Source organism: Octodon degus, unplaced genomic scaffold, assembly GCF_000260255.1.
Source record: "Octodon degus isolate 3935 unplaced genomic scaffold, OctDeg1.0 scaffold00021, whole genome shotgun sequence".
Lineage (NCBI taxonomy): Eukaryota > Metazoa > Chordata > Mammalia > Rodentia > Octodontidae > Octodon > Octodon degus.
This window is the reverse complement of record NW_004524597.1, coordinates 6,652,681-6,672,846: the sequence shown is the minus strand read 5'-3', so window position 1 is coordinate 6,672,846 and position 20,166 is coordinate 6,652,681. Positions and strand designations below refer to the sequence as shown.

Sequence of the window (20,166 nt, the reverse complement as noted above, 5' to 3'; positions counted from 1 at the left end):
AATTAGATAATTAGACAAAAGCTTCCTCTTGGAAAAGAAGTGTCCAGACCACCCTTTCCTGGCCACTCAGGAATGCAGAAGGGGCTGGGAGACAAGGCTGTGGGTCAGTGGAACCAAGTATCCCTGCACCCTGGGCCCGGCCTGGCCAATTAGTTACAATAAAACAGCATGCTTGCTGGGTTGGGTGGAATTTCCTCCACTCCTTCCTCCTGGGCTGCCCTGAAGCTCTCCTGGCCAGCCCCATTGGCAAAGATTAATTTTGCAGAAAGGGGAAGTCCATTAATCATTATCTAATTCAGGCAGGTGGGAGCAGAAAGCAAGGTCTCAGCACACCTGTGCACCTGGGACAAAGGACCAGATGAGCCAAGGGACGCTGGGGCTGCCTGTGTCTGCAGCGGCGTGTGAGCGTCCAGAGTCAGCAAGACTGACTGTGGAAGGTCAGCAGAAAGACCACCTCTGCGGGTACCGCCCTGCCACTGTCTGGGAAGTGCTCTCCACTCTGCCTGGGCAGTGGTTACTTTACCTACTAAGGCAAACTTCAGAGGTGAATTCAAACAGACACTTCTGTGCGTATGAGCTACACATCAGTAAAACGCTTTTTAAGCCAAGTGTATTCCCAGAAGTCTTGGAGGTGGAGGCAGAATTACAAGTTTAAGCCCAGCCTGGGAAATTTAACAATTTAGTAAAACCCTGCCTCAAAAATTAAAAAAAAAAAAAAAAAGTGGGGGTGCACCTTCGTCCAAAAGCCCTGGATTTAATCCTCAGTACAAAAAAAAAAGTGGAGATTCAGATCTTTTGGGTAATGAAATTATGTCTTCTAGAAAAAAGGAGACACAAGATTGGTGCTCATAGCCTTCAAAGCATGGCTTCCTTTTTAAAGTTTGTCGAGCTGAAGTGGAAAAGCAGCTCAACACGATCTCCCAGGACATGTTGTGACTTTGAGTCACTCCTTCTGGCAAACACAGTGAGGGGCCAGACCCTGTCACACTCACGTGCACACTCAGGCATACACACGTGAGACACTCAGATGGACACACACCAATGTGTTTTTCACTGACAGATGCCTTGGAGGGGGAACACTGGGATTTTACTGTGTTAAACTTGTTTATCTGCCCTGAAATGTTTGTAACAAATGCATTATTGTTGTGAGGGAAAAAACGAGATGAACAAGCTGTTTTTCATTTAGGAAAAAGAAAACACCACAGCAGGGGAGGGAGAGAGGAGACTGAGAAGCCAGAGGAGCACTGAGGGGGCATCAGGGTGGCACAGGTATGCTGGAGGACTGGACACAACGGTGGGGCAGCCAGAGCTGGAGGAGGACCTGGGGGTGGCGTGGAACCCACAGGGACACGTATGTGAGTGCATGTGTGTGTGTGTTCCAGGTATGTGCATTCAAACCCACCCCCTTGGGTCTCTGGATACCCTTGGGGTGAATAAGCTGTCAGAGGTGGCCACAGAGGGTGGACCAGCCCTGTCTGTGTCTGGGACAGAAGTGGGGCCAGGCAAACCTTATCCTCTCTACCCCCAGGGCCCAAATCCTCTTGGTGGGACCCTAACGACCACCCAGACTAAGATACCAGATAAAGTACAGGCTGAAAGTTACATCTGAATTCCTGATAGCAATTTTCTAAAGGTACTAGGGGTTGAATCCAGGCCCTTTGCCCTCAGCTACATCCCCCACCCTATTTAGTTTTTATTTTAAGGCAGAGTCTAATTCACTAAATTATCCCAACTAGGCTCACATTAGCAAGTCTCCTGCCTCAGCCTTTCAGAGTGACAATGGATAACTTGGTAGTATAAGATAACCCAACGAGTGTGGGGCCCTACTGATCCTAGAACCCTATTGTGTTCTGAAATCTGAGTGTAGCTTGGCCTTCTGTGTCGTTTTCTCTGCTGTCTGTGGCAGGCCCACCTGCAGGCTGTCTCTTGGAACCAGCCCTTGTCCTTCTCTACCTCAGTTTCTCCAGCTATGCTAGGCTTGGCCAGATGTTCAGTGAGAAGGCAGTCAGCTCGGAAGTGGTGTGTAGGCGCTTCACAGACAGCGCAGAGACACCGACCGTGCTCAGGCCTCAGGAGAATCTGCCAGCTGCTGTTTTCCCTGTTTCAAGGGAGACTGAGGCATGAGGACAGCCTGCGTGCCAAGCCTGGTGGCAGATGTGTGAGTGGGACAAAGCTGCCAGAGATCACAGGCACCTGCCTGGCACCTGCGGAGTCCTGCGGAACCTTCACAAGAACCCTAAGGCTTATCCTCTTGGAGGAAACCACCCAGTGGGGAGGTATGCTGGCTATTCACCCAAGGTCACATAGGGAGTGGCAAGGCTGAGGCCACACCCCAGGGCTAGCTCCTAGGCTGGTCCTGCTCCAGACCAGGAAAGCTTCCATGGAGGCAGCAAAAGTCCAGGCCCTGGAAGCCTTGGCTCCTGTCACCACACTATGTGTACAAGAGGGGCTTCCTGACCGCAAGCAGAGTGATGTGGGGGGCTGGAGGGTTCCTGGGATGGGAGCCATGCTGTGCACCACAGGACGCTGAGCTGTGTCCTTGGTCCCCACCCCTGGAACTCAGAAGCTCTGCTTCACACATCTGTGACAATCACAGATGTCTCCTGACATGGCCACACATCCCCCAGGGTGCAGAATCACTCCTGGGCAGGGACCTTAATTCAGAGACGCCCCTGGTGTCTGGGATCACTCACACTTTGCATCTTGGCCTCGGTGTCCACGATGTTCCTCTCCACCTGGTCTGCATTCTTCTGCAGCTGCTCAATCAGCTCCGAGAGCTCCTTGTTGGAAATACTGTGAGCAGAAGGCGAGGGGATGCTGGATATGGGACGTGGACTCAGGGCTGCACTCCCCCCAGCTCCCTACCCGCCCAGGCTGGGCAGAAAGAGCCCACTGAACCTCTCAGGAGGTTAGCTCTCCCTACAGGGCAATGTCACTGAAGCCTCACAGAAAAGCTGGCCCTGGGGTGGGGTGTTAGCTCCCACTTTGATCATTCGGCCTGACACTCTGTCATATTGGCAAAGCACATTAAAAAAAAAAAAAAAAAGCAAAACAGTACTGTAGGTTGAACCCAAGACTTAATACTGAGCTACGTCCTAGGCCCTCCTCGCCGTTTTGTTTTTGTTTATTTTGAGACAGGGTCTTGCTATGTAGCCCAGGCTGGCCTCATACTTGTAGCAATCCTCTGGTTCAGCCTTCTGAGTGCTGGGATTATAGGTGTGCACCACCATGCTTGGTCCAGACTCCCATCTTTACACACTATTTTTGAGATGAGTTTTTTACTTCTTTTACTAAATCACTGGACTTGAATTTGTATTTTTTAAAATGTATCAATCACTTATCATTTTATTATTTTTTAAAATCAGATTTTATTGGATATATATATAATTATATATTAATCATTTTCCTCATAGAGAATTTGCACCTATGCATGCTATAACTTGATCCTTTTCCTATTCCCCTAGACCCCCTTCAAGCCCTCCTCCCTTTTCCATCTATAAAAATTTTGTTTCCATTTTTTTCTTTTCTCTCTCTTTTTTTTAATTTTCCCTTCTTCCTGTCCCCCTTCCCCCTCCCTTGTTCCCCTCTGCATCTGAGCATTTTCTTCCTATTTCGCAATACCTATTGTACACTTTGGTCCTTATTTACACTTTGTTTCTCACACCAGAGAAACAACTCGGTCCTTACACATGTGTGTCTGATTTATTTCACTTAAGAGAATGATCTCAAGGTTCACTGGGCTTAATTTGTGATCATCCTGTCTCAGTTTCCCAGAGTGCTGGTGTTACAGGCCTACACAACTAGCAGGTACTAGAGGCTTGTGTGGAACAAGGCCCAAGCCATATCTTCTGCAGAAACAGTGGAGAAGACAGCCTTTCCCAAAGTGGGGCCCCAGGAACTCCATCCTCCAAGTTGCTCCTGGACAAAGCCTTTGCATCTCAAACTGCATAAAACCAAGGCAGTTAGGAAAACCCCACCCCTGAACAAGCTCATGAGCCAATGAAGGCTAGAGAAGTCCTGCAACAGAGAAAGCTGGTGTGTGGTTGAGTGGAGGGTCTGGTTAAACAGGAATGACCCTCATATCCCCCAACCCTAATCCCAGCTCCTTAGCTGGGTGGGCCACAGGAAGAACATGAGTCCTTCTAAGCTCCTCTGCCCTACCTGTCACGGAGCCTTCCCCCTGATTCTGAGGGCCACCACCAGGGTCTTAGAGTGGGCTGGGTGGGAATCTCCATCCTGGGACAGGGTGGGCAAGGAAAGTCTCCTCATGGGCCCCACCATGGTGGCCTGTTATTCTGGCAGAGTCCGGAACTCAGAAAATGACACAGAGATGGAGGCAACCACCAGTCCAGGGCCCAGGGCCTCTTGGCGAGTGGGCTGGCCAAGCTGTAGTCAGACAGCCCTGCTCCAGGGCCTGTGGCCTCTTTGTTGCTTGGACTGTCTTATGACCTTTCGGAGCTGTCTGTTGATGGGGCATGACTGCAAAGGCATGTGGTCTTTGAACACTCAGATCCATTTCCAAGCACTGTCCTTCTTCCCCAGAAGCCCCTGGAGAGGCTGTGTGTTCTCATGCTGATGAGGAATCTAAGGCTCAGAGGTACTAAATCACTCACCCAGAGTGAACTGGGAGCTTTGAGTATCCCCTTGGGCACTACCTACAAGAAAGCTGGAAAAAACACTTGAACCAACATATGGCAACAATAGCCAACCCCACAGTAACATTAGCTAATCCCTACTCCTTGCCAGACTTCTATGTTTCTTTCCTTTTCTTAAAAATGTATTTGGTTGTTACACATCTTACTATGCAGCTTGGACTCATAGCGACCCTCCTGTTTTCAGCCTCTCCAGCACTGGGATTATAGGCATATGCCACTATGCTCAGATTCTGGCTGGCTCAGCCTGCCTTGGGGGTGGGGCTGGCATGGCATGTAGTACTGGGGATCGAACCTCAGTCCCTGAGCTTGCCTAAGCTTGCCTAAGCAGGCACTTTAGTCTGCTGAGCTATCTTGCTGGCCCCAGACTCCTGTTTCTAGTTTAATCATTGCAATGCTGTTAGCACAGTAAGTAACCATTTTATTATCCCTACTTTATAGATGTAGGGTTTTTTGTACCTGGGATAAAATGCAGGACCTTGTGCTTGCCAGGCAGGCACTTAAGCCACTGAGCTATCTTCCTAGCCTCCAAAACCATAGCAGAGGGGCTGGTGAGATGGCTCAGTGGTCTAAAGCACCTACTTAGAACAAGCTTAGCAAAGCACAGGGACCGCGGTTCAATCCCCCAGCAACCACATGCCAGCCCGCCCCGCCCCCTGGTGGGCTGAGCTGGCCATACACACACACACACACACACACAAATAAAATTAAAAAAAAAATCTTAAAAAAACAAAACCATAACAGAATACCACTTTTCATATCCAGCATAATGGCTATAAATAAAACAGACAGAAGTCAGACATGGTGGCACATGTCACTAATCCCAGCATTTTGAGAGGTCAAGACAGGAAGATTTCAGGTTCAAGTCCAGCCTGGGCAACTTAGTGAGACACAATCTCAAAATAAGTACAATGAAAAAGGGATGAGGATGTAGCTCAGTGCAAAACCGGCTTCTCCCACCACTCATCGGTAGTGGGAATAACAGTATACAGTTGTGCAAACCATACAGCAGCTCCTCAGAAAGTTGTGTTACCAAGCAACCCAGCAATTCTCCTAGGAATGTGGCCCAAACCCTGTGATACTCATTTACACAGAAATATGCACACGAGCATTCAAAGCAGCACTATTCACAACGGCCAAAAGGTAGAAACAACTCCAAAGCTCATCAGTGGGTGATGAATGAGTGGTTCATTCTTTTTTGATTTTAATTTTTTTTTTTTTTTTAGTACTGGAGATTGAATCCAGGACCTTGGCATTGAGGTACAGCTCCAGCTGCCCTTTTTGTTTTGAGACAGGGTCTCACTAAGTTGCTAAGTTGCCCAGGCTGCACTTGAACTGCAATGCTCTTGCCTCAGTCTCCTAAAATGCTAGGATCACAGTATACTCATCTATATTATTCAGCCAAAAAAAAAAAAAAAAAAAAAAAAAAAAAAGAATGGAGCTCTGACTCTGCTGCAACATGGATGAAACCTGACAATATACACGAAGACCAGATACTATATGACTCCCTTTGTGTGACATGCCTGTAACAGCAAATCCAGAAAGTAGCCTGTAGCTGGTTGCCTGACAGCTGAGGGAAGGAGACCGGTGACTGACTGATAGACACAGGTTCGTGGTAGGGGCAGGGCGAGGAACATGTTCTAGAATTTCGTACAGTGGTTACAGCACACTTCTATGAATATGCCCAAAATGACTGAATTGCACACATTAAGTGGGAGAATCAGATGGTGAGAAAGTGATTCATAATAAAGCTATTACTAAAAAGGGTGGCAAGTACACCCTTGCCATCGTTGCTAGGGATTTTTTTTCATCCTGTGCCCCTCCATTGGGTCCTACCTACTGTGCATGCGTGTGTGTGTGTGTGTGTGTGTGTGTGTGTGTGTGTTGCAGGTGGTGGTGGTGCTGAGGATGGATGGAACCCGGGCCCTTGTACATGCTAGGCAAGCACTGTACTTCTGAGTTATAATCCCAGTCCAATTTGTTTTGAGACACGGTATAACTAAGTTGATCAGACTGGCTACCAGATTGTAATCCTCCCACCTTAGTCTCCTGCACAGGTAGGATTATCCTGCCTTTTATCCTGTACTCCAGGAGTAGAGTCACTCCAACTGACACATAACTGCCAGGAAGATGCTAGCTAATGCTGCCAGGCAGCTCACTGCCCTCCAGCCCAGGGCTGAGCAAGTCACATGTACAATTGGCTCATGAGTCTTTAAGGCAAGTAGCATTATTCTCCTATTTTACAGATAAGGAAACTGAGCTACAAGACAATTCAATCACTTAGCCACAGTCCCACTGTTGGAAAGCAGGGAAGAGCTGGGGTTCAAATCTAACAGCCTTAGCACTTTTGTCCTCTGAGTTTGGTGTCTCAAGTGATGGGTCCCCAAGGGTCCTGCAATCCCCACAGCACCATGTGACCTGGTGGGAGCTGGAGAGCCCCATCACCAGAGCTCAGGAATGTGGGTGGGCAAGAGGCAGATCACAGGCACACTGGGAACTGGCTGGGCTGGTCCAGCTTGTCATGTGGCTAAGTGAGGCACACAGGGTGGCCACAAGCAGCACCCAGAAGGCCCTTGAGGGAGGCTGAGATCGCCCACATCCGGGTCCCACCCACCCATGTAGACAGCAACCACTCCCTGAGCCAGGGAAACTGAGCCACCCCAAGCCACCTACTCTTGGAAAGGGCAGGTTTGGCTACGCTGATGGGCCGTGCCAGACCCCGCTTCCTTGCACACAGTATGGCCATCAGCACTTGAAGATGGCTCAGAAGCCACCCTGCCTCTACTGTTCATTACCCATGGGCAAAATGAGGCCCGGGAAGTGAAGGCACCTACCCCAAGTCACATGGGACAGGCTTTGGTGTCCAGAACCAGACAGGCCTCTGATCTTAATGGACAGAGGTGACTGGGGAACAGATGTGCTCTATTTCTCAGCCTCAGTTTCTCCCTCCATGAAATGAGAAACACAAATACTGCTTGCTATCTGGTTAAAGACAGGACAGCCGGGTTGAGTCACTGCTAAAGACACCTAGATGGAGTTTAAAAGACAACTTGGGGTTCAGGAACTGAACTGTGGGTTCAGAGAAGCTTCTGAGTGCCCAGAAACAATCTGAGATCACTATGCTTCACAGTGGGGTACGGCTGGCTGGCTAGCCACGGGGTCTGACGGGGATTCCCCATGAACATGTGGTCCAGGAAATGACGTGAACTGCCCAGCTCTGTGAGCTCAGTAGTCAAGTGGCCACGTACGTGGTCATGTTAACAGAAGCTGTTAACGGCACAACTGAGTCCCTTTGCTGCTCCCTGCCTGCATGGATTCTGTCCCTTTCTTTCTCCTGGGTCCCCTGCTTGCTTGTTGTGTTTGGTCCTGTAAAACAGGTTTCTTCTACAAACAAATAACCCAAGAACTGCACACTGCATAAGAGCTCATGGTTAACACTGTAGGGACAACATGACTACACAGTGAGAGGTTTCTGCTGCGTCCTCACCAAAGAGGACACAGGGTCAGCTTGATGGACTATCTCAACAGTGTGTGGCCTCCATCTCATCACCGGAAACCAGGAGGCACACCAAACTGAGGCCATGCGCTAGACATCTAATTAGGCTGCCTCAAACGGGGCAAGGTCAGGAAGGACAAGGCAAGGGCTGCTAGGCCACAGACAGTGGGAGGCTCAAGAGGCTGGAGAACCAAGTGCGCATGTGGGCCAGGAACATGAAAGGGGCATTAGGGAGCAAATGAGCAAAATTTCATAGCTCAGCTTAAAAGGGGTGGTCGTGGCGTCCAGGCAAGCACAGTGAGGCACACCTATAATACCAGCGCTCTGGAAGGCTGAGACAGGAGTATCACAAATTCAGGGTTAGCCTTGGCAATTTAGTGACTTAGTGTGACCCCTTCTCAAAAAAAAAAAAAAAAAGGCTGCAGATGTATCTCAGTGTGAAGGCTATGGGTTCAATGCGCAGTATGGCTAACATTTTTAAAAATAAAATATAAGATCTGGCCAAATAGCCCAGTGGATTAAAGCATCTGTGCAGGGGCTGAAATTTCTGAGGTTGGGCTGTGGAGATGGCTCAGTAGCTTAAGCACCTGCCTCACAAGCACAAGGTTCTGAGTTTGATCCCCTGTACCAGAAAAAAAAAAAAAAAAAAAAAAGGATTTCTGAGGTTTCTAAGAAACTTCTCAAGAGGAGCCAATCTCCCAGTGATGGGACATATTATTCAGATATTTGCCTGTGGCAGACGGAGTGCAAGTAGTTTCCTGAGACCTGAAAGATATATGTCCTTGTCCTGACCTCACCTGGTGACAGGGAGCAGGGTCTGGATAGTTACCCAGGACCCAGTGAGCCCTAGAAACTGACCCCTCAGCCCTGGCCAGCCTGTGGGTCTTTACCCCCAGGGCCAGCCTTTGCTCTCTTCTAGGACAAGAGGAGAAATGGATGGCTGGATTGGCATGGACTCTGCCTGGCACCTCCTCAGGGTCACAGGCCTGGGTCTGAGGACACAAAGACCATCCAGAGCCTCCCGGGACTGTAGCCACAGACAGGAGCTGGGACAGGTGCCTCACTGTGTCCCAGGATGTATGTGGAGCAGAGTGACTGCGGGGGAGGGCCTGGTGCCATAACCAGCACCAGGCTCCCTTGCTGTGCAGTTAGCAGTTACAGCCTCAATACCCAAAGCCTGTCTTGCTTTGGAGGGAAGGCCCTGCTTAGAGATAAAGGCCGGCTGCAGAGAGGGAGTTGTGTGATGTTCAGGCATGGCCCAGGCAGCCCAAGGTCATGGCCAGCGAGGACACTGACCAGAGAAGACAGGAACAGGGGCGGCACCTTGGCTTACCCACACACTGACACTGCATGGTGAAAAAGGGAGCACAGGTCTTTGGGGCACTCTCTGCACCTGCCAGTCCCTCTTCAGCAGTGACCTTGTGTGACACTTCTGCAGCAGAGTCCGGTAGTTTCATACCCAGACCGAAGCCCTCATCCAGTACCTAGCTCCTTGTAGGGAGTAAAGATCAGCAGCAGCCTGGGCATGGTGGTACATGCCTGCGGTTCCAGCACTCTGGGAGGCTAAGGCAGAAGGATTGCAAGTTAGAGCCCAACTGGGCAATTTGGAGACTTATTAAAACTCTCGGCTGGTGAGATGGCTCAGTGGTCTAGGGCACCTACTTGGAACAGGCTTGGCAAAACGCAGGGACCGCGGTTCAATCCCCCAGCACTGCATGCCAGCCAGCCCCGCCCCCTGGTGGGCTGGGCTGGCCACACACACACACACACACACACACACATATAAATAAATAAATAAAATTAAAAAAAAAATAAAAAAATAAAACTCTCATTTTGAAATAATAAAGGGCTGGGGATATAACTCAGTGTGAAGGCTCTGGGTTCAAGCCCTAGTACTGCTAACAAAACCAAAATAAGCCAACAGTGAGACTAGAGGTCAGAACTTGCTGTTATAGAACCTCTACAAAGAGACACTGGGCCACTCCCATCATTCATGGTGTTAAGACCAGCTGTGGGTGCCGGGGAAGATAGCTCAGTGGAATAAGTGCTTGCCTGGCAAGTGCAAGGTCCTGAGTTTGATCCCTGGTACCCCCCAAAAAAAAAAAAAAAAAAGACCCACTGTCTCTGCCTTTCAACATCACCATGTCTGGCCCCAGGGAGTTAGCAAGTGACCTCAGTATTGGAAATATCTCCTCTGACTCCTGTAGCAGAGTCTACACACGTGCTCAGGAAAGGGGCTCCTGGGAGCATGTGGGATTCCCATTATGGAGTCCCTCAGGCCTGGGCAGGACCCACACACACCTGCTCCAGCTAAGCAGTGGGTGTGTAGGGGGTGGTGCTGGCTATAGGGTGTTTGCGCTGCTTCAGCCATAGTACCCCACAAGCCATCCTGATGCCTGCCTGCGTGTGCTACCTTGGCCAAGGTTGCCACCTCTCACCTAGGCTAGAATACGGTCACCCACTTTCTAATCCGAGAGTATCTTGAGACAGATAAGTTTCAGGCTGGACAAAGGTGTGACCTGGTTACCTTGTAGTAAGATCTGAGCTCTGGGGAAACCTACCACTCCATCTCCCTGCCCGTAGGAGAGACAAGGGCCTACAAAACAGGAGTGGCCAGTCTTCCTGCTGGCATCAGCCCAGGAGGGGGGGCTGCAGGGCAGGGGTCACATAAAGCCACCTTTGTGGCTGTCAACAAACCTGTCTAGGTGTGTTGTACCTCTGCCCCATTTTTCTGCCACTTGCCTACAGGGGGATTGAGGACACCTGTGTAGGGGACACAACAGAGACTGTGTTGATGCTCAAGCTAGGTGTGCGCTCAGAAGGGTCTTTAGTGTCACTGTGCCTGTTTTGTCATCTGTGAGATGGAGACAAGAGTCAGCCCCTCCTGAGTTGAGATGATCCAAGCAGCTTATTCCTCATGAAATGCTCTGGGTAGGGCTGGCTGCTTTTATGTGATCAAAGTCATTATAGACATGGTACTGCCTGGCAGGGGTCTCTATCACCCTAGGCCTTGTCAGCTGCTGCAGGCTGTCTCTGCCCAAAGTGCCCATTCATAAATGGGCTCACTGTGTCTGCTTGCACTGCAGAGTGACAGAAAGCTGTATCAGCAGGTGGGAACTGTCCCAGAGGTAGGAAGTGTGGTACTATATTGCTTTGGGTACCAGACCAGCACTGTCCAATAGACACAGAGAATGAGCCACATCATCATTTAAATCCTAGTAGCCATGTGAAAAAAATGAAGAAACAGGGTTTGGGTTTTTTTTTGAGATCAGGTCTCCCTATGTAGTGAAGCTGGCCTTGAACTTACTATGTAGCCCAGGCTGGCCTTGAACTCTTGGTAGACCTCTTGCCTCAGTCTTCTAAATGCTAGGATTACAGGTGTGTGTTGCCCAGCTAATTTTTTGGGGGGAGGGGGGCATCAATAGGGATTGAACCCAGGTCCTTAGCACTGAGCTACCACCTCAGCCCTTTAAAATTTTTTTTGGTCTCATTAAATTGTTAAGTTTCTCAGGTGGGACTCAAACTTGCTATCCTCCTTCCTCAACCTCCAAGAGTACTGGGATGACAAGAGTATGCTACCATGCCCAACTTTGCAATATCCAGAATGTGATCAATTTGACAGGTACCCAAGAGAACGTGGCTGGCCTGTTTTGCACTCTGTTCACATTAAATCTTTGACACCTGGTACTTAGGCATTTGGCATCTCTCATGGTGAGAGCTTACCAAACAGGAAGCGTCACTACAGGCAATGCTGGGGTCTCTGGCTCCACCTGCTTGGTCTATGGCCCAGTGACCACAGCCTGTTAGTTCCACTAGACCACGATGGTAAACCTTTTAGAGCTTTCAAACATCCTGCTATGGCACCATCACTACACTAGAGTAAAGCCCAGTGCGCCTGTCTGCCTCCCTCAGGACCTGGTGCCCAGCATTCCCTCTGATCCTTGATTCCCTAACAGACCCATCCACACTGGCCAGAGGCTTGACCTGACCCTGTGCCTGAGGCTCCCGGCTGTACCCAGTGGAGCGCAATGCTTGGTGTGGAGTGCCAGGGCACACACCTATCCCCAGCCCTTGCAGGCTGCTGGGCACACCTGGGGGCCTTGGCCTGTTCCCCAATCATCCCTTTCTCCGGGCTGGGGGAACAATCTCCTGAGTGGCAACAGCAACAGGTCACACCCCAGCAGCCTTGCAGAGCCAGCGTCCCTTTCATCACTCCTACCCCAGGGGTCCCTCCCCCCACAACTCTCTTTGCCCTGTCAGGTCACAGTCTGGTCTCTGTGTGTAAAGATGGGCCCCTCAGCTGAGCACGTCCTCCCATGCCAGGGCAGCCCAGCTTCCCAAGCCTGAGTCAGTGCCCTCATTCCAGCCCTTGGTCACGCCTGTGGCTCCTCCTTTTGGAGTTAACTCTGTCTTGGTGGGTGGGGGTGGGAGGGGGCACCTGAACTGGAATGTCTGGAATGCATAGGAGTGCACACCTCTTCCTAGGAACCAGCCTCACCCATCCCATAGGGCTGAGAAGGGGCCTGGCCTCCTGCCAGCCTCCCTTGTCATCTTCCAGGGTCCCATTCACTTCCAGGGCTGGCTGGAGTTCAGTGGCTCCCCAGGATTCACCAAGTCTGGCAGGGTTCACTGTGGGAGCTACAGGGCCCCACCTTCCTCTCTACTGCCTGGTCCGGGGAGCAAAGACTCATGGCTTCCAGGAGGCTTCTGTCCTGTCCCTGCCACCAAGATGGCACATAGTAGGACTCAGAAAACTATTGCTGAATGAAAACAACTAATACTGAGAGCACATACTAGGTGCCTATTGCTTGCTCTGCCCTTCTGTGCACCATTCACTGATGTTTTATAGCCCCAGGAAGAAGGCACCCTTAGAGTCAGTGGGCCCCTTCTCTTAGCCCCAAGTATTAGTTTAAGAACTTCTGTACAATAGGAAATCATTCATCTTTGGGGTGAGGGGGCTTCTATAGACTTTGAGTCCCTGCTTTGCATAGGTTTGGGGCTCAATAAATAGGTGTTAAATTGAGCAAATATTTTATTGCACATTAGCAATTTCTACTTCTCCATTTTCTAGATGGAGATAATTGAGAGTAAGTGAGATTAAGAGATCCATCCACAGTCACACAGCTGGGAAATTGTGGCACCAGGATTTAAACCCAAGCACCACAATCCAAGACAGCCTTCTTGTCACAAGAGGACATCAATACCAATCTGTACCCCCCACGGTGACAGGAGACTGGGAGATAAGATGACAGGGCAGGCATTCACCACTCAGGGGAGTATAGGGGATTTATGTCTTGTTGGCATCTTTGTCAGTACAATTAATCCCAGCAGTTGGGTAACAACCAGTGGTGGTAAACTGAGTCTGAGTCATGCTCCTAAGGTACAGCCACAAGGGACTCCCTGCCTATCCCTCTAAACAGGCCTTTCGAGAGGGCAAGAAGCTGGCACTGAGTGACCCCGGGCCACACCTGCCCTCATGCCCAACAAAGGTTCCTTCCCTGCTCCTCCTAACATTTGGGCAAGGTAGGTGCCATAGCACCTGCTGCAGATGAGGACACTGAGGGCCACTTGCTGGCAGTCAGGGTTACTAAATGTCTACCCTAGTAACTACTGCAGCTTCAGAGGGCATTTTCTAGATATTCAGGTACTGCTGAATATGTTCTCATTCCACCCCTCAACTCTTACATCTTACTGACCCTGGCAGTAGCACCTTCTCTAATAACCAACCCCTGGAGATATGAACTCTTGACATGCTATAAAACATCTGCCCAATTGAAATCTACTTACTGAGCCCCAAGCTTCTGAAAGTCTTGGAATTATAGGTTATAGAAGCAACAGCAGCAACTCCCCCAACACACACACATAAAGACAAGCAAGTTCTTCTGTCCAAAAGTTTACAGGCTAATAGAGTTGAGAAAAACACCTCAATGACTATAATTAAAAAGATTCCTGATTACCTGGTCAGGGTATTTTTCTGCCATGCTGTACCAATTTAGACCTTATAACCTAATTTTAATTGTGAAAATATAATTCAATCCAATAAAGAGCAAAAAAAAAAAAAAAAAAAAAGTAAAAAGAAAGCACCATAAATAGGATAATTTGGCATAGATAGATCTACTTAATCATTATAATAAATGTGAATGATTTAAACTTATCTATTAAAGGATGAAGACTCTCAGAAGGCAATACAGAAAACTGCCCTCCTCAGCCAGCCCCACCCCTGGGCATGCTGAGCCACTGAGACCGGGCATCGTGGAGCACGCCCGTAATCCAGCGCTAGAGGGGCTGAAAACACACAGGAGGGTCGCTATGAGTCTAAGCTGCATAGTGAGACCTTATACCAAATACATTAAAAAAAAAAAAAAAAAAAGGGAATGGTCTGTGTTACACCAGGAAAATGCAATTGAAAAGGAAATATACAATCCCTTTGCCCCCAAGACAAGATGTCAAGGTACTGCATGTACCTATAGGGTTGCTTCTAGCTGTGTGGGCCCTGCCTTGGGAAGTTCTGACTTAACTGGTTCAAGACCAGACTCTGACACTGTGTTAAAGTTTCTGTGTAGTCAGGGTTGAAAACAGGGAACTGAGCTGCAGCAAGCATTAAGAAAGGTTGGATGGAGGGAACCCTGCGTATTACAGGAAGTCTCATGAGAAAGGAGGACACGGGCAGTTCCTAATAAATACCAGACTGATTGGTCAATTGACTGATACTCTCTCTACTGGAGGCTTCTATGATAATTAGACAGTAAATCCCCCCCACCCCGCTATTAATCCTGCAGGAGGAAATCTTAAACTGAGCAGGCTGTTGATGTAGCAATTCCAGCTTTGTTTTTGAGGCCTCATCTGTTTCCACCCAGAGAAGGCCGCCCACTTCCTGGCCTCTGGGCAGGACCTAGAGCTGTCCTTACAGACGTGAAAATGTTCACGTTGCCTTAGGTAATACCAAGGCAGATCCTGATATATATATATTTACCAGTTTGTCATTTAAAAATCTAAATGTCTGATACTTTACCCAGTGTCACAGTCTTCTCATTTCCTGTACACCTCCAATATGGAGATTTTCAGCCCCTATTTTTAAAAAAATTTTAAATCTTTTATTTATTTGGTACAGGTTCTTACTATGCAGCTTGGACTCATAATGATCCTCCTGTCTCAGCCTCCCCAGTGCTGGAATTATAGGCGTGCACCACCACACCTGGTTTCAGTGGCCGGCACTGTGCGCCTGGGGTTCCAGATTGGTGCAGCATGTGGTACCAGGTATCAAACTCTGGTCCTTGTGCTTGCCAGGCGGGCGCTTAGACCACCAAGTTATCTTCCCAGCCTCAACCCCTATTTCCTTATTAGGTGCTAGGGACATACATCCTCACACATGATGAGGAAAGGAGCCCACAGTGAGGGCAGAAATGTAGTCAGCTGCATAGCTGACAGGTGGCACTGTCAGGCTGCAGCTCCCAAGTCCAAGTCTTTCTTCTCTACTCATCAGGCCCTCTGTCCCTCCCACAGGCCTTGGCTTCCCCTCCATAACTTGGAGGTCTGCCCGCCTGTTTTATTTTGAGACAGGGTCTTGCTAGGTAGCCCAGGCTGGCCTCAAAGCCACAGAGATCCCCCTGCCTTAGCCTCTGGAGTGCTGGGATTATAGGTATGCACCAACACTCTCTGCCTGCTTTAGGCTTTGGAAGTCAAGTTTCATATATGGGGCAGGAGTGCTGGAGCCCATCCAGGTCTTCAGAACCCTTCCTTGAACTGGAAACAAAAAGTCCCTACGGCCAAGAGGGTGATCAAATCCCCAAAAGGTGTCAGCCTGGAATCTGAGACTTAGCAGGCGGTGGGGTAGCAGAGTGTTCTACAAATCCTGATCTGCAGCCCCAACACCCTCCAGGCCCAGAGAGTGGTACAACAGTCAGCAAGCGGCAGTGAGGAGAGCAGGAATCCTGGCGGCTTCATTTGCCGGCTGTTCCCAGCTCAGCCTGCTGGGTCAGATCAGCTGAATTTCCTGGAGCAAGCCTCCTAGACTTGCTGAGCCTCCTCTGGGATAGAATGTATTTAAAATGAGGGCTGGGATGTAGCTCAGTGGTACAGAGCTTGCACATCATCCTCAAGGCCCTGGGTTTGACCTCCAGCACTCGCAAAAAAAAAAAAAAAAAAAAAAAAAAAAAAAAAAAAAGTCATTCTAGTTGAGACTTTTTCCCTTCCCACCTAGAAGCTTCTGGAAACTTGGCCTCTGTTCTGCCTGCACAGATCTGGGCTGCCTTCCCCTCCCAAACCCTTTTGCTGCATCCTGGACCTGGAGATGCAGGGCCCTGGGCTGATGGGCTGTTCTATCTGCTCCTGTTTCCACTCCATCCCGCATGTTAAAAAAGTACAAAACCTGTGATCTAGGCAAGCATGCAGAAAAGCACTGAAAAAAATCTGCCTCATCATTAGCTGATGTCCGTACGTGGCCATCCTGACTTCAGATTTTCTTTTTTACTTTTTATTTTTCAGTAACTAAGAAGTAAACTCAGACTTTTTGCATTGAACTGCATCCCCAACTTTTTTTACTTTTTAATTTTGAAACAGGGTCTTGCCAAGTCATTACATTATCCAAACTGGGTTCAAACTTGTGATCCTATTGCCTCAGCCTCCTGGAGTGCTGGGATTATAGGCATGTAGCTTTGTTTCAGATTTTCTTTCAAAAAAAAAAATAAGATTTTTTTTAAAATTAAATTTTATGCCTTATCTTTTTCAGAGGTTCATAATTTTAGACATGCTGGTTTCTCCTTAAGCCTGGCTTATATTTTTAAATATATATCCACTTTTGCATCCAGACATGGCAGGTGGAATTCATGCTTTGTATGCATGTTTTTAAAAGCATTCATAAACATCTGCTTTGCATCCTTCAACTGGCTTAGTTTGCATAATGTGATGTATTTTGGGGTGTGTACACACACATGGATGTGCCCTCGGTCACAACCCCCTTAACTCTACCCACCCTCACCTGCTGGTCCTCCGACTGCTCAGATGTCGCACAGACTTCGGCCTTGAGAGCTCAGTACTTAGTGCTGCAACTGTTGTGGGTGGTATACTCAGCCCACACCCTGACTTCATCCTGGACACAGATACCAGATGGAACAGGGCATGCTCTGTAAGCCTTGGCATTCTCTTCTCTAGGCCAATCCCTACAGGCCCACCATATTGGTTCACCTGGCCCAGGCTGTGAGCACATGTACCAAATTTGGAGGGGTGAGAACCTTAGAGCCCTCCATGGTTCACCCACCCACCTGTCATCCATTTATACAGCACATGCTGCTCCTTCTTGCCTCCAGGGGCAGACAAACAGCTCATCTGGCCACCACAGATAGTCAACTGTGGCAAGAGAATAGGTGGATCTGTCCCAAGAGACAGCTTTGGGGAGGAAGGTATCTCCAGGAAGAGCGGCAAGAGAAGGGGGACAGAAATTCCAGGTAGGAGGAAGAGCCTGGTAAAGACCCTGTGGCTGCAGAATCTCCCAGGGTGGAGATGGGGTAAGGGAGGCATTCAGATATAGGGCAGAAGCGCTAGGGCTGAGGAGCAAAGAGAGACCTGAAGCCAGTTATACAGCCAGGAACATGGTCACTGCAAATTTCCATGGCTGCCAGAGGGAGAGGGTGGGGACACTGGAACAGAAGTGGGAAGGGGGCTGAGGTAGATGCAAGCAAGGTGAAGATGCAAGCATTCACCACAAGGGCCCCTGTTGGCTGCTCACGACTCTACCCCCGTGGCAGACTGTCCTCCACTGGCTCTACTCCCTTCTCTAGGCATAAGGAAGGGGACCAGACAAAGTAGGCTCAGCACAGAGCTGAGTTCAGCCTACAGCAATGACTCTTGACAGTGGCATTTGAGGTGTTGTCTGGGGTCATCACCTGGGGGGAGAGAACTCTTTTGGGGGAGCCATAGCACTCTTTACACCCCTCAGGCGGCAACACAGGTGGGCCAGTTGGAGTCCAAAGTGGTGGTCTTTTGGCCCAGTTTCAGTGCTATCTTTTGGGCAACAAGACACAGCCCCCACTGTGTCTTGGCAAGTGTGCCATCAGAATGAGATGCTGTAGCAGCTCACACCGTGGGTGCTGAACACTAGCTGGGTGCCTTGCTCTGGCCCAGCCTCTTGGAAGATTGGAGGGAGTGGCTTTGCGATGGGCCCTCCTCCAAATTGCTCCCCTCTCCTTATCAGGGGCTGTATGCATTGCCTACTTGAGTCCTCTGCCTGGCCAGCTTGGGGCTTAGCAGCTGTCAATCTCAGTAGCACGGGACTGCTATTGGCAGTGATGTACAGAGTCATTCTTGGAGGTGGGTCCTAGACTGGGCTCATCACACCTATGACATTGCTTGATCCACTCAGCAACTTCACTAGTTACCAATCTCACTTCACAGATGGTGACACTCAGCTCAGGAGAAGCATGTCTGAGACTTGAACTCACATCTGGCTGACATCAAACTGTGCTCTTTACCACCAAGAAGCCTAAGGTATCCTAGGCAGCTTCCTTTTGCCAGCTCCTGCCACCCTTGAGGGTTCCTCCATCAGCCTGGGTCATTCTTGCAAGACCCTGACCGAGTGCGATTGTGGGGTGCATCCAGGCTGCGGGGTGTTCACTGGGAAAGTCTGGGTGGAGGGGTGAGATTAGCTCCATTCTATAGATGGGTTCAGAAAGCCAACTTTCTGTCCTAACATCAAACACATATGGGGCTGGGCTCAATGTGTGGTTCAATGGCAGATCATTCATCTAGCATGTGTAAGGCCCTGGTTTCCACCTCTAGCACCTAAATAAATAACAATGCCAAAAAGCACAGAAATTCAGCCCAACTCCAGAGCTGAATCTTAACCATTCCACCTAGACCTCATCTCCCAGGAAGTCCTCCCTGATCTGTGCTCTGACCTTGACAGCTTTAGGGAACAATTGGCCTGGTCTCTATATACTGACAGTCATGTAACCACAGTTGTGTTTAAGTTTAACCTATCTAATCACCCTGATGTGGTGGCCAGGGACCCGAATGCAGGGAGCTTGTCTACATCTCCTCCACATCTATCCTGACCCTCTGGGAATGTCACCTCCCAAGTTTGCCCATCATGTCATGGAGCTCACACCTGGGTACACAGTAGGTACCTTATCTGTTCAATAACTATAATCACAACTGCTTTGCATCAAAACCTCATGCTATCAGCCCTTTCCGTGTGTTATTTCAGCCAATGCTAGCAGGCAGGTGCTATGCCTGTGCTTCACCATTCTGTGGGTGACAGAACAGAGGCTCTGAGCAACTGCCTCCCCCACCAAGTCGCCCAGCTGGAGGGTGGGAACAGATCTCCTCTAAGACTGGGCTGGAGGTTGTCCTCAGCAACCTGCACCACCAGGCCTGACCCTGTCATTAGTTTAGGTGTGAACACCAGCTCCCATACCTGTCATTAGGAACCAGGGCGACGAGAGCAACGGGGTTCACACCCTGCCCAGGCCCTCCCCAGTTTCAGTTGCTAAAAGGCTGACAAAAATTAAGGAGAAGCAGGTCCCTTGATGGCTCTGTTATGTATCAGCACTTGTGTGATATTAAACCCTTAACTTCTGGGGAGTAAAGTTCTGACTCAAAAAAATCCTGGCCCGGGCACTTGCTGGGTGCTGGAGCACTGCTTTTCCAGAAAATCTGAGTGGGAGACATTTATCACCTCCCTTGTTTTGCAGATAAACTGAGGCACAGAATCGTTCTGCTGATACAACAAAGCCAGAATTAGATGTGAGAAGCATGTGCTCCTAGGCCCCAAGCTCCTAGCTATCTCGCCATGCTGAACCTCACTACAAATCTCACCCACCAGAGGAATCCCCTCGAAAACTTGCCTATTATCCCAGCACTCTGGGAGGCTGAGGGAGGATTGCAACTCCAAGCCAAATCTGGACAATTTAAGGAGGCCCCATCTCAAAAAATAAAAGAAATGAAGATGCACTCAGTGGAAGGGTCCTGGGTTTAAACTCCAGTATTTAAACAAAGAACAGAACTTTTTTTTTTTTTTTTTTT

The 20,166-nt window shown here is 49.3% G+C and overlaps 1 protein-coding gene across 1 annotated transcript in view; it reads right to left on the bottom strand.

Annotated features, from left to right (window-relative positions):
* Ppl (periplakin) overlaps positions 1-20,166 on the bottom strand; it is a 44,530-nt gene that overhangs the window by 21,966 nt on the left and 2,398 nt on the right. The window contains exon 2 of the mRNA XM_004627793.2: positions 2,694-2,793. Coding sequence (XP_004627850.1) covers positions 2,694-2,793 — 100 coding nt within the window. The remainder of the gene's footprint in view (positions 1-2,693; positions 2,794-20,166) is intronic.